The sequence below is a fragment of the Pipistrellus kuhlii genome, unplaced genomic scaffold, assembly GCF_014108245.1.
Source record: "Pipistrellus kuhlii isolate mPipKuh1 unplaced genomic scaffold, mPipKuh1.p scaffold_m20_p_1, whole genome shotgun sequence".
NCBI classification, from domain to species: Eukaryota; Metazoa; Chordata; class Mammalia; order Chiroptera; family Vespertilionidae; genus Pipistrellus; species Pipistrellus kuhlii.
In genome coordinates, this window is record NW_023425404.1 from 94,908,026 (window position 1) to 94,923,086 (window position 15,061).

At 39.4% G+C, this 15,061-nt stretch overlaps 1 protein-coding gene across 3 annotated transcripts in view; it reads right to left on the bottom strand.

The window, feature by feature from the left end:
- KLHDC1 (kelch domain containing 1) overlaps window positions 1-15,061 on the bottom strand; it is an 80,363-nt gene that overhangs the window by 54,531 nt on the left and 10,771 nt on the right. For 2 of the 3 annotated variants that reach the window (XM_036457603.2, XM_045587441.1), the window contains exons 2-4: window positions 14,724-14,794; window positions 14,055-14,172; window positions 13,272-13,364 (exon numbers count right to left, since the gene is read on the bottom strand). In XM_036457603.2, the coding sequence (XP_036313496.1) occupies window positions 13,272-13,364; window positions 14,055-14,172; window positions 14,724-14,781 (269 nt within the window). In that variant the 5' untranslated portion in view covers window positions 14,782-14,794. Of the gene's footprint in view, window positions 1-13,271; window positions 13,391-14,054; window positions 14,173-14,723; window positions 14,795-15,061 lie in introns of all 3 variants that reach the window. The other variant, XM_036457594.2, reaches the window with a different exon arrangement.

The following is a 15,061-nucleotide window of genomic DNA, read 5'->3' on the forward strand; positions in this document are numbered from 1 at the left end:
AATAAAAATCTGGCCGAAACTGGTTTGGCTCAGTGGTAGAGTGTCGATCTGCGGACTGAAAGGTCCCAGGTTCGATTCCGGTTAAGGGCATGTACCTTGGTTGCGGGCATATCCCCGGTAGGGGTTGTGCAAGAGGCAGCTGGTCGATGTTTCTCTGTCATCGACGTTTCTAGCTCTCTATCTCTCTCCCTTCCTCTCTTCAATAAAATATATTTTTTAAAATCAATAAAATATATTTTTTAAAAGAAATAAAAATCTGAATAAACCTATAACAAAGAGAGATTGAATCAGTAATCAAAAAACCTCCCAACAAAGAAAAGCCCAGAATCAAATGGCTTTATTTGTGAATTCTACTAAATATTGGAATAATTAATACCAATTATTTTCAAACTCTACCAGAATATTGAAGAGAAGCCAACACTCCCTGAATTATTCAACGAGTCCAGCCAGATAATGATAGTACTACAAAAGAACACTGCATATCTACACTAAAGAGAAATATGCAAATTGACTCCCACCAGCCAATTAGTAGTGAGTATGCAAATTAACCCAACGAAGGTGTTGGTGGCCCCGCCCTCCAGCCTCTCTGGGCCTCTGGTCAACACACATGCAGGTGCTGAGCAGCCAGGCAGAGCAGGACTCCTGCTATGAGGGGAAGGGTGGGGGCGGAGGGAGCTACAGGGCAGCCCTCCAGCTGGAGCAGAAAAGGCTGAAGGCTCCGGACTGAGTAAAGATGGAAGGCGGCAACCAGAGAGAAGGCCTGGGTCCTGGGTGCTAGAGGAAAATCGGTGCCAGCAGCCAGAGAAAGGAAGGACTATTGCACAAATCTTCGTATTATACAATGGGCCTCTAGTTATCTCATAAGGGATTAATATCCACAATAAGTAGAGAACTCTTACAAATCAACAACAAAAAGAGAACCCAATTTTTTTAAATGGGCAAAAGACTTGCATTGATGTTTCTGTAAAGATATGCAAGTGGCCAAAAAGATGGTCAACATTATTACTCACTGGGGAAATACAAATCAAAACCACAATGAACATCACTACATAGCCACTCTAATGGGTATTATTAAATGAAACAAAAAAAGAACAAAAATAAAAACAGAAAAATCACAAGTTTTAGCAAGGTTACAAAGAAATTGGAACACTTGTACATTGCCAAAGGGAACATAAAATGGCATACTAACTGTGGAAAACAGTTTAATGCTTTCTCAAAACGTTAAACATAGAATTATCATATGATCCAACAATAATACTCTCAGTTATACTCAAAAGAATTGACAAAAATAAGTCAATGTTCACAGCAGCACTGTTCACAGTAACAAAACATGGAAACAACCTATGTGCTCATCAACAGATGAATAAATAAAATGTAGTTTATACATAAAATGAAATATTATCTAGCATTAAAAAAGTAATAAAGTTCTGATACATACTTAAAACAGAGTGAACTTTGAAAACATTTTGTTAAGTGAAATAAGCCAGATACCAAAGAACAAATATCCACTGATATGAAATATCTATAATAGGCAAATTCATGGAGACAGGAAGTAGAAGTTACCCAGGGCTGGGGAGGAGGAAAAATAGAGAGCTATTGCTTAACGAGTACAGTCAGCCCTCCATATCTATGGGTTCTGCATCCATGAATTCAACCAACTATGGATCAAAAATATTTTAAAAAGAAAAGTGCTGAGAGATGCAAATCAAAACAACTATGCGGTACCATCTCACACCTGTCAGAATAGCCAAAATCAACAAATCAACAAACGACAAGTGTTGGCGAGGTTATGGAGAAAATGGAACTCCCATTTGACCCAGTAATCCCACTCCTAGGAATATATCCCAAGAAACTAGAAACACCAATCAGAAAGAATATATGCACCCCTATGTTCATAGCAGCACAATCTACAATAGCCAGAATTTGGAAACAGCCTAGGTGCCCATCAGCAGATGATTGGATCAGAAAACTATGGTATATCTACACAATGAAATACTATGCTGCCATAAAAAAGAAGGAATTCTCATCATTTGCAGCCACCTGGATGGAATTGGAGAACATCATGCTGAGTGAAATAAGCCAATCAATGAAGAGAAACACCACATGACCTCACTCATTTATGGATAATAAAGAACATTATAAACTGATGAACCAAAAGATATAGAGACAGTAAAGCAACAAGCAGACTGTCAAATTACGGCGGGGAGGGCAGGGAGATCTGGTGGAGATAATAGATCAACAGAAAGACTTGTATACATGCATATAAGTACAACCAATGGACACAAAACTCTAGGGAGGGAGGGTATGTATGTGAGGGGGGGCAATGTTAAATTATGTACACAGATAATAATTTAATAAAAAAATGTAAAAAAAAAAAAAAAAAAGAAAGAAAGAAAGAAAGAAAAGTGATGCCTAGGCAGCATAGCTCAATGGTTGAGCACGGACCTATGAACCAGGAGGTCATGGATCAGATTTCCGGTGAGGGCACATGCCTGGGTTGCTGGCTCCAACCCAACATGGGCCATGCAGGAGGCAGCTGATCAATGATTCTCTCACATCATTGATGTTTCTATCTCTGTCTCTCTCTCCCTTCCTCTCTCTGAAATCCATAAAAATATATTTTAAAAAAAGAAAAAGACTGATGCTGTTGATATGAACAATTGTGTCTACATTGAACATGTGCAGACTTTAAAAAATATATATTTTATTGATTTTTTACAGAGAAGAAGGGAGAGGGGCAGAGAGTTAGAAACATTGATCAGATGCCTCCTGCACACACCTTACTGGGGATGTCCCCACAACCAAGGTACATGCCCTTGACCAGGATCAAACCTGGGACCTTTCAGTCTGTAAGCCGATGCTCTGTCCACTGAGCCAAACTGGTTTCAGCCAGACTTTTTTTTTCTTGTTATTATTCCTAAACAACACAGTACAACAATTATTTACATAGCATATACATTTTATTTAACTCCCTAGATTACTTATGAGACTGACGCGCTACCTACTGTGCTAATGAGGCACCTTAACTCTAGATTATATAAAGGATGTGCATAGTTTTATATGCAAAAACTGTGCCATTTTACATAAGGGACTTGAGCATCAGTGGATTTTGCTCCCCACAAATACTAAGGAAGATGATTATGCAATACACATTTTTAGAACCAGATAATGATGATAGTTGCACAGCATTGTGAAGTTAACTAATGCCAGTGCATAGTACACTTCAATGTGATTAAAAGGGCAAATGTTATGTTAAATATATTTTACCATAACTTTCTAAAAGGTATGATAAAAAGTAAGTCTCCCTCCTACTCTCAGTCACTCAGTACCTGAGTCTAGGTCAGCTACTGTTACCAGTTTCTTGTAAACACAAAACTAGAAAAACTTTAAAGGACCAAAATTAATTGGTAGGTTTGGGGTCAATTAAGTCCTAGAAAGACAAAAGTAGAAAACTCTAGTGGCTTACAGGAAAATACTTCATTACTATAAATCATTCACAAAGATATTCCCTTTATGCAAGCCTACCCAAAGCTCAAAGATATAGTTCAGTTCTATTTTAAGCTCCAGTCCCTATCAAGCTTCTTCCAAACTGACATGACAAAAAAAATTAAGACTTAACCAAGAAATAATTCTCTTTCATCACTGATATTTCTCTATCTTTCTCCCTTCCTCCTCTGAAATCAATAAAAATATATTGTAAATAAATAAAAAGAAAAATAAACAAATGAATCTGTGCATTAGTGGGCAAATGATTACACAGAAGAGAACTTTTTAAAGTGACTACAAAATACAAGATATGATTGTACATCTCTAGTGGTACAGAACATTAAAAAAAACACACCTGCAACCAGGAGTTATTTAATGAAACCAGCTTCTTGGAAGGATGCTGTATGGACATGCTCCCAGGAACAAGCTGGAATTACAATTGAAATATGGAAAGGCTTCCTAAAAAATCAATGGAAAACTCACAGAAAAGAACCTAATACCAAAGAACCGAAGGTGGAAACCACATTGAGGCTGGTAGAAGGGGCAGAGGTACCCACAGATAGCAACTGAAATAGCGAAGAAATATCTCAGCTGTTGGAAGGAGCCACTGAGAACTCTGAGACCTAATCTGAAGCTGAGCTCCCCAGCAGAGAGCACCAAACTGAGGAGGATACCCACATAACATCTAGCTGTGAAAAGCCTTGGGGTGTTGACTACCAGGGAGTGGCAACTGAAAGTTCAGGCACCCTCTTAAAGGGCCAATACACAAAAATTCTCTGTGGTGCTACCCACCTTGTGCTCTGGCAAAGGGAGAGTAAAGTAGACTAGGGCTATGAAAACAGAACCCAGGACTGAAGACTCAGGGGATAGAGCTCAGAAGACAGACACCCCAAATTTTCTGGGCTGAGTAATTCCCTCACACAGTAGAGGACATCTTTCCCACATAGACATCTGTCTTGCCTGGGGGGAAGACAGATGACACACCTTATTGGGAAACACCCTTCCCTGAAACCACTTAAGAGATTAAAAGTATTTAACAGCCTCCAGACAGAAGGAATTACCCTTGAAAAAACTCTCCCCATAACTAAGGACGACTACCTGGTGGGCAATTCAAATTGGACTCCTATTAGTCTATAGCCAGAGGTGGTCTCCAGAGGCTTTAAGTCTTTGCATGATCCAATTAGTCAGAAATAGTCTTTAACACTCTCCTGCACTAGAGATTGAGAGGTATAGAGGATCTACCAAAACATACTCACAAACCCAAACAGACAAACAAAATGGGGAAACAAAGAAACAACCCCCAAATTAAAAAACTAGAGAATTCTCCAGAAGAAGAGATAAATCAAGCTGAGATGCCAAAACTGGTTTGGCTCAGTGGATAAAGCATCAGCCTGCAGACTCAAGGGTCCCAGGTTCAATTTCGGTCAAGGGCATGTAACTTGGTTGAAGGCACATCCCCAGTAGGGGGTGTGCAGAAGGTGACTGATCGATGTTACTCTCTCATCAATGTTTCTAACTTTCTATCCCTCTCCCTTCCTCTCTGTAAAAAAATCAGTAAAAAATATTTTTTAAAAATCAAGTAGAGATAAGAAATTTATCTGAAACAGAGTTCAGAATAATGATGATAAAAATGCTCACTGCATTAGAAAAGATACTGTAACTATGAAAAAAGAACAGTCTGAGATAAAGAATGACATAACACAAGTAAAGAACACCATGGAAGAAATACACAACAGATTAGGGAAAGCTGAGGATCAAATCAATGAATTAGAAAACAGAGTTGAAAATATCACTCAATTAGAGAACCAAAAAGAAAAAAACAACACACACACACACACACACACACACACAGGAGGACAGCTTAAGGGAGCTGTGGAACATGAAACTTAACAATATTAGAATATTGCCAGAAGAGGGAGAAAAAAATACAGAACCTGTTTGAAGAAATAATAGTAGAAAACTTTGCTAACGTAGTTAAGGAAAAAGTCATAAAAGTTCAGGAGGCACAGAAAACCCCAAGCAAGAAGAACCCAAACAGGCCCCCACCCAGACACATCATAATTAAATGTCAAAAATTAAAGACAGCCGAAACCGGTTTGGCTCAGTGGATAGAGCGCCGGCTTGCGGAGTGAAAGGTCCCAGGTTCGATTCTAGTCAAAGGCAAGTACCTTGGTTGTGGGCACATCCCCAGTGGGGAGTGTGCAAGAGGCAACTGATCAATGATTCTCTCTCATCGATATTTCTGACTCTCTCCCTCTCTATAAAAAATCAATAAAATATATTAAAAAAATTAAAGACAAAGAGAGAAACTTAAATGCAGCAAGAAAAGAGAAAACTATTACCTACAAAGGAGTTCTCATAAGGCTGATATTTGATTTCTCATCAGAAACTATAGGCCAAAGGGGAATGGCATAAAGTATTCATGATAATGGAAAGCAAGGATCTGAGATTAAGATTACTTTACCCGGCAAGGTTATCATTCAAAATAGACAGTCAAAACTAAGATGGCGGCATACGGTAGACACTTGAATGCAGCCTACCACAACAAATTTGAATTTAGAACTGGAAAACAGGGGAAACATCGCCCTGAAGCACCAGATGGCTGGCTGAGAGGAGGCTCTACCATCTGGGAAGGAGAGAGAAGGCACACTGAACCTTAGGAACTGTGAAGGTGCAGTGAACTGTGTGCGTAAAAAGGAGGCCGCCCGATTTTGCTGCTGGCTTGCTTGCGGAGCACGGAGAGGGCGGGCTGAGTTCGCTGCTGGCTTACTCCCGGTGCGCAGAGAGGGCAGACAGCTAATGCGCGGCTAGCTTTCTTGTTCGGGAGGAAAACAGAAAAACTATTGCTCTGATAGACGGCTCCAGACAGGGAGAGTCCAGGCTGTCAGGCAGTGGACAGAGATCTCTCGGAGGTGTGTGAAGCCAGCGGCCATTACTGCAGGACTCAGAAACCAGATCTTCATAGGGAGGGGCTGACTAAAGCTTGTCTGCACCACCCCGAAACCCTGCACCATCCAAGCGGAGCACAGAAGCCCTTCCAGTGGCTACCTTTCTTGTTCGCCGTGAATAGGACTCTCCTAGGGAGGGACAGACAGGAATCCAAAGCTTGTCTGCGCCTATACCAAAGAGGTGCATGCGCCTGCAACCAATCTTGCGGGATTCAACAAAGCTTGTCTGCAACACCCCGAGACGCCACCCCATTCAAGCGGAATACAGAAACCCTCCTAGCTGAGACACTTCTGATCCTCATAAATTGGCTTGGAGGTCAACGCTTCCCAGTGATACCAACAATAAGCAAGGCTTAACAAGACGGCACACACAGCCCACAAAGGGCTACACCAAGACTGTCCACCTCAGGTAACTGGGAGGCTGACCCACTGAACCATTTAAGACACCCTTAGCACACAAAGCCACCCTACCAACTCAAGGAAGCTGAAAATGCCGAGACAAGGAAACAGATCACAAACAAAAGAAATGGAGGACAAGAAGCGACTGGATATAGAGTTCAAAACCACGCTTATAAGGTTTTTCAAGAATTTCCTAGAAAAGGCTGATAAAATAAACAAGACCTATGAGGATATGAAAAGGGATCAACTAGAAATAAAGAATGCATTGTCTGAAATAAAAAATATTACACAGAGTCCTAAAAACAGAATAGAATATTGCAAGAATCAAGTCAAAGATCTGGAACACAAAGAGCCAGAGGACACTCCTCCGCAGAAGCACGAAGATAAGAGAATCCAGAAAGTTGAAGATAATTTAAGAAACCTCTGGGACAATTTCAAATGAGCCAACTTCAGAATTATGGGGGTCCCAGAAGAAGAGAGAGAGCAAGATTCCGAAAGAATACTGGAAGAAATAGTGACAGAAAACTTTCCCCACCTGGGGAAAGAAATAGACTTACAAGTCCAGGAAGCGCACAGAACCCCAAACAAAAGGAATCCAAAGAGGACCACACCAAGACACAGCATAATTAAAATTCCAAGAGCAAAAGACAAAGAATAACCTAGGGCTATTGGGTAAGTATTTCTGGACTTAAACTCCTAATCCTTCACTGGTGGGAGCCCTTACCTGGGCTGATCCTCCTGCCCAAAGTAGTCACTGATGACACCAAACACCTTGGTCATCCAGGAGGACCACAGGTGGGACAAAAAAGTATAATTACATAGGGGTCACCACCCATCTCCCCTTCTGTATGACACAGAATTAAACCACTGTTCCTTTGTGTGTAAAATTAAACAGAGGTTTCTAGCTGATGAGGACACCAAAGGAAGGGATCATCACTCCTTCCTCCTGGGAGAGGTGTAGAAAAGGAAACAAAGACCTCGTCTATACAAAAAGAAATTGACGGCCAGTTTAAAATGGAATTTCCATGGCCTAGAATAGGGGTGTCGAACTCAATCAGAGAAGGGGCCAAAATCTAAAATCCAGCCTAAATCGCGGGCCGAATGGTTTACTGAACAGTCATAAACTGTCATTGTGATGGAAACGCAGCGGAGTGCAGTGATGACAGCGCGGTGCGGGCCACATTGCAAGGCCTGGCGGGACGGATTTGGCCTGCGGGCCTTGTGTTTGACACATGTGGCCTAGAGCAAAAAAATATCCTTACATGATATTATTCTACAAGGTCACTATAATTTTTCCCACATCTGGGTTATCCCCATTACCTAAAATAGTATAATAGTACCTCACACCATGGGGTATCAATAAAAAATCATTTATTTTATTTTATTTTATTTTATTTTATTTTATTTTATATATATATATATATATATATATATATATATATATATATATATATATATATATATATATTTTGCTGGTGCTTGGAGACAAAGGTAACACAGCTCTAGATATTTTAGAATTACAATAGCACATTGTACAATTTTCCCAAACATACAAACCAGTCCTTTGAATGTCTGGCAGCAATTTAAAAACAACATGAAAGGACTTCATCCCTTCCACTATGCAGAGGGCCCCCTGGGAAGGCACCTGAGCATTCTATAGTGGCCCATCTTGCCCTTTTGGCCAAAATGAACCTCTTCTTGTGGTCCAGGTGCCCACAATTGTTGCCTGACCTTTCAGTTCATGCTGAGGCTGAAGCACCATGGTGGCTAGTCCACGGATCTCCTGCCCGCCCAGTGGGGGGAGCTGGGCCCTCTCTGGAAAGAAACATGGGTTCCCAAAAATATGAGATCAATGCTGCCAGCAGGTGAGGGGTTCCTGAGGCAGGTGCTGGGTGTGGAGCCCATGGGGGCATAGGCTACCAAGGAGACAGAACTAAACCTTACATCACCCTGCTTGGCCCCGGAGGATGGCTGGTTAGCCAGAGACAGGTAAGATTCCTCAGGTAAGGAACAACCTAAGACAGGCATAGTCGCAGAGGGGCCATCAGGAGAGAACTTGGGGGTCAACAGAGGTGGGGCACAGACCCTTACCAAACCCCCCTGCAACATGGCAGGTGCCTGAACCTTCTCCCCTTCTGAGGGAGGTCTCCTGCCCCCTTGGCTGCTTCGCTTCCCATGAGCAGCTCAAAGTGGGACCCAGGTAACAGACAGAGACTTGGCTGACAGCAGCTGCCCTCTCACTGCAATAAGACTTATTTGAGAGGACTCATACCCATGGTGTGGGCAAGTGGGTTTTTAATATCCAAGTCCAACCTAGCAGCAGGAATGCTCAGGCCCTTCTCAAGAAAGGAAATAATCAACTCCACTAATACACACATGATAAATGAGATTGATGCTAGAGTGTTGAGTATGACAGATGAATGGTAGCCAGTTTCTCAGAGGAAAATAATGTGGCTAATGGAAATAAATGAATATTCTAAAAAAAAACCAAAAAAACAAAAACCTGATTGTACTGTTCAAAAAGCTGTTCCTAATGGGTTAACAAAAATTCTTATTGGCAGAGTGGCCACGGTAAAATTGCACAACATGTTATGAATCTAAAGTAGTCATAGTGTAGCGCAACTAACTTAAAATGTAAAAGCTATCAAGACTACAGTATAAAATTTCCAAAAGTTTCCTATTATTTAAAGTAAAAAATATATCCTGATAATAATTTACATCTAAAAAATTTGTGCTTTAGAAAATTAACCTTCATTCGAAACGCTAATAGCAAGATACCCATGAAAATACACACATGGTGACAAAACAAGGCAGGGGAAAATCATTTGAGGGGAAAAAAATGGAAAAGAATCCCAAATAAAATTTAAAGAAAATATCCCTTTATTAACTTTTGGTCGAGAATATGTTTGTATATTTTCAGAAAACAACTCCGAGACCATCTGGAATTCTGTAACAGAGAGCAATAGACAGAAGCGCTCCAGCCATGAAGACAGAAGAGACACAATTCAGAGATGGAAGATGCTGACGATGCATCACCATACCAGTAGACAGAAGCTGCATGTTGCTGAAGGATGCCCAGGACCAAACCAGAGACGGGTGGACCTGCGTTACCACCATTTGTCCACCAACCAGATCTGAAATATCATTGCTGGCATGTACACATAAGGAAGTATCTGGCATTGAAATTGGGACGCAAAAGAACTGTTGGCCCAGAAAGGAACACACTACAGACTGATTCATTTGCCTCTCAGCATAACCATTATGGCTTGTTGCAGTTTAGGTTCTTACAAGGGTATTTCTTGTATTACATGACCTCACACATCTAGAGGAAATAATGAACAACACAAACAGACCCAGAGAAAGAGAACCACGATCAGACTCTCAAACCTCAGAGGGAAAATAAGGGGGGGTGGGGGTAAGGGGAAGAGACCAACCAAAGGACTTGTGTGTATACATATGGCCATGGACAACGGGGGGTGGGGTGGGGGTGGGGAATATCTAGGGAGGGGTTTGGAATGGGAATGGGGGAATAGGACAATTATGTGAGACTATAATCAATAAAAAACAAAACAAAGAGAGAATATTAAAAGCAGCAAGAGAAAAGCAGGTAGTTTCCATAAAGGAGCACCCATATGATTGTCAGCTGATTTCTCAACAGAAACCATGCAGGCCAGATGGGAATGGCAAGAAATATTCAAGGTGATGAATAGCAAGAACCTACAGCCAAAAATAGTCTACCCAGCAAAGCTATCACTCAGAATCAAAGGCCAGGTAAAGAGTTTCACACATAGAAGCTAAAGGAGTTCATCACTGCCAAACCAGAATTACATGAATTGCTGAAGGGGGTTCTTTAGGAAGAGGAAGAAGATAAAGATAAAAATTATGAGATCTCACTCATTTTTGGAATATAATAAATAATATAAACGATGAAGTTATCCTATTATTTGCAGATTTTTAAATATTTCCTACAACTTTTTTTGATATCATACTATGTTAGTACAGTTTTGTTTTGTTTTTTAAATATATTTTATTGATTTTTTACAGTGAGGAGGAGAGAGGGATAGAGAGCTAGAAATGTCGATGAGAGAGAAACATCGACCAGCTGCCTCTAGCACACCCCCTACCGGGGATGTGCCCACGACCAATGTACATGCCCTTGACCAGAATTGAACCTGGGACCTTTCAGTCCACAGACCGACGCTCTACTACTGAGCCAAACCGGTTTTGGCGTATGTTAGCAAACCAGATCCAGCAATATATTAAATAGATCATACACCACGATTAAGTGGGATTTATTCCAGGGATGCAAGGTTGGTTCAAAATCCACAAATTAATAAATGTGATACATTACATAAAATGGAGTATAAAAACCACATGATTGAAGGTGTTGGAGGCCTAATATATGGTGATAGAAGATATGACTTCGGGTGGTGGATATACAGTGTGATTTACAGGTCTTACATCATAGAAATCTACCTTATTAATCAATGTCACTCTGCTGACATCTTGATCTCAGACTTCTAGCCTTCAGAACTGTGAGACAGTACATTTCTGTTTAAGCCACTGAGTTTGTGGTACTTTGTTACAGCAGCCTTAGCAAACTAAACATCTACAAAATTACAAATGCATTAACTTTTGACCAACCATCTAATTCTGTAATTTTATTCAATAGATCTATGAGATATGTATATATACACACACACACACACACACACACACACACACAGATTCATTAAAGCATAGTTTGTAGAAAGGAGTTGAAACAATCAACAGGGTAATGGTTAAATAAACAATGGTATTTATATTCAAGAGGAGAATACTATGCAGCTGCAAAAGGAAAAAAAATCAGGTTGCCACCATCTGTCCATCATCCAGATATCATTGCTGACATGTACATATAAGGAACTATTTGACATTGAAACTGGGTCTCAGAACTGTTGGACATTGAAATTTGGACTCAAACATTTTTTATTATTATATTTTATTTCTAGTCTGCAGTTGCAAGATTTTTTAAAGAAAAGAAATGGGGGAAAAATAGATATAGAGGTAAAGAACCATTGAACAGACTGCCAAACTACAGTGGGAAAGCAGGGGAGGTTGGGGCTGGGATTGGGATGCTGTAAGAGATCAACTGAAGGACTTGTATGCATGCATATAAACATAACCAATAGTTACAAGACACGGTGGGCGGGGGGAGTAGGTGAAGCATATGCTGGGGAGAAGAGGCTGGGGGGAGGTCAAGGGGGGGGAAAAGGAGACATATGTACTACTATTTGTAATCCTTCAAACAAAAAAAAGAGAAAAATCATGAACCAACTTTCTAACTAGGGATACAGAAAGATGAAAGATCATCTAGTCTATACTGTTAACTAAAAGAAGTAGCAGGGTACAAAACAGTGTACAGAGATATTTATGTAAGAAGAAGGGTAAAAAAAGATCAATATATACATACATATTTGCTTCTATTTGCATGAAGTAACACTAATGGCAGTGGTTTCCTGGTTTCCAAACTTGTCTGCATCTTGCAATCACCTGAGGAGGTTCAAAACCTCATATGCCCAGAGACTGTAGTCTAATTTGTCTAGAGTATCACCTGTGCTTTGGAATTTTTAAGATCCTAGGAGTTTATAATTGCAGACAATTTTGGAAACCACTGTCATAACAGTACAAAAGATATTAGTAGAAGTAGCTATTTGTTTTTGTTTGGTTTTTTTGGAGAGAGCTAGAAACATCGATGAGAGAGAAACATCGATCAGCTGCCTCCTGCATACACCCTACTGGAGATGTGCTCACAACCAGTGTAACTACCCTTGACCGGAATCAAACCTGGGAGCCCTCAGTCTAAAGGCTGGCGCTCTATCCACTGAGCCAAACCAGTTTTGGCTTTTTGTGTGTGTTTTTTTTAATATAGTTTATTGATTTTTTACAGAGAGGAAGGGAGAGGGACAGAGAGTCAGAAACATCAATGAGAAACATCAATCAGCTGCCTCCTGTAAAAACCCCACTGGGGATGTGCCCGCAATCAAGGTACATGCCCCTGACTGGAATTGAACCCAGGACCTTCAGTCCACAGGCTGACTCTATCCACTGAGCCAAATCAGTCAGAGCTAGAAGTAGCTATTTGTGCATGGGGAATCAAGAATAGGAGTGGGAACCAAAGCTTTCACTGTAGTATTTTTAATATGGTTTTGAACCATGTGAACTATTCAGAGTTTTAATTAAATAGTTTCTTTTTATAAAACAAATTGTTGCTCCTACATGTTTATTTTGATTACTTAGCTCTTCCACAGTTTAAAACAGCTGTTACCATTAATATATATTAAAAAAAAAAAAAAAAAAAAACCTTTGTAATTATATGAAAAATTCAGACTCTCAAACTTTCCCTATTTGGCCATAAGCTATCAGATAATCCTATGTAGTTAATGAGGTGTGCATTACCTGTCTTTATATACCCAGCAAGAAAGTTTATCACGTGGTGTGGGTGGTTTTCCTTCAAAGTTGGTGATTTTTTCCCAAACATAGGTTCCATCTCTGGCTCGCAAATTAACAAAATAAAGCTTTTAAAAGAGGAGAATTCCATTAACAGGGCATTTGAAAACTGAATCCATATCTGAGACTTATATTATCTAAAATTAATAATATTACTTTTTCTTTTTAAAAGGTAAAAATTTTACCTGTGGAGTTAATGAAAATGAGACTATGTTTTAGAAGCAAAAATGATATATAAAATATACTCAACTAGATCTTCTCCCATCATTTTCTTGCTATATAGATATATATTAAATATATAGTTAATTCTGTAGCAGAAAGATATGGAAGAAAAGCACAGCCACTACATTTCCACTCTAAACCTTATAATCATAAACACAAGGTTTTCTATTTAGATCCTCTTTTTTAAATGTATGTAAACTGGCTCGTGGCTGGTGTGGCTCACTGGTTGAGTGTTGACCTATGAATCATGAAGTCATGGTTCAATTCCTGGTCAGAGCACATTGCCTGAATTGTAGGCTTGATCCCAGTAGGGGGATTACACGAGTCAGCCAATCAATGATTCTCTGCCATCATTGATGTTTCTCTCTCTTCCTCTCCCTTCCTCTCTCTGAAATAAATTTTTAAAAAAAAAAAAAACACACACATAAAAATATCTGTAAACTCATGAGATAAAATAGTACACTAAATATTACACATTTGCTGCATGCTTGAATTGAAAGAAAATATTACTCGATTGCTGTATCCTTTGTCATCATATCCTCCAAAAACGTACAGCTTTCCATTAATGCAAGCACCACAACTTCCTGACATGGAGGTAGGGAGTTCTCCTTCCATGAGGTGCATTGTCCTGCAGCAAGAATTATATGAAATTTCAAAACTTTCCAGAAAAGCAAATTAAAATTCCCTTTGAATTCCAGGAGTTTTTTTTTAAATGAAAATTGTCACTGACAATTACAACTAAAATAGAATGGTAGCCAATACTGTAAAGACTCTAAGAAGAGCCACTGTAAATATATTTTCAGCTTCACATGTGTCACCAGAATTGGGAAATGATTAGCAGAACAAAGTCTTCAGAGACAGCCTTAGAATAGTGAGGAATGCTAAAGGACATATACTGGAGAAAGGAAGGGAGCAGAGGAAATAAATAGCCAAAGAGAATAAAGCATTGAAAGAAAAGGGAGAAATAAGTGGTGTAGTGTGTTCTATTGATAAGTATGGTCTTAAATTCCCCTGAGTCTATGAAAATATTTATAACATATGGTGAGCACATGATACCATATGCAGATGATGTTTTATTGAGTTGTACATGTGAAATCTATTATTTTATTAACCAATGTCACCCCACTCAATAAATTCAATTTTTAAAAGATGAACATTCTGCAATTTAAAATTACTTACCACAACCCACTATCAATATCATAGGTCCAAATTTCATCATTAGGCAAATATACTTCATTGTCTTCAATAGACTGAAAACATAGAATACATAAATTATGCTTTTTAAATATATAGTAACAATTCAATAGTTCTCAGGATGGGAAAACTGCAATTAAAATATTGTGAAACACAAAATCATAAAAAGACTCAAACATTTTTAGAGAGAGATCAAACATTTTTAATATAAATTAGGTTAGATCAAAAGAGAAAAGGAAAATACATTTTCTAAGAGAAAATTGGCAAACAAAGGTTTAAAATACAAAGTACATGAATTTCAAGAAAAAGACTTAGGACAATTA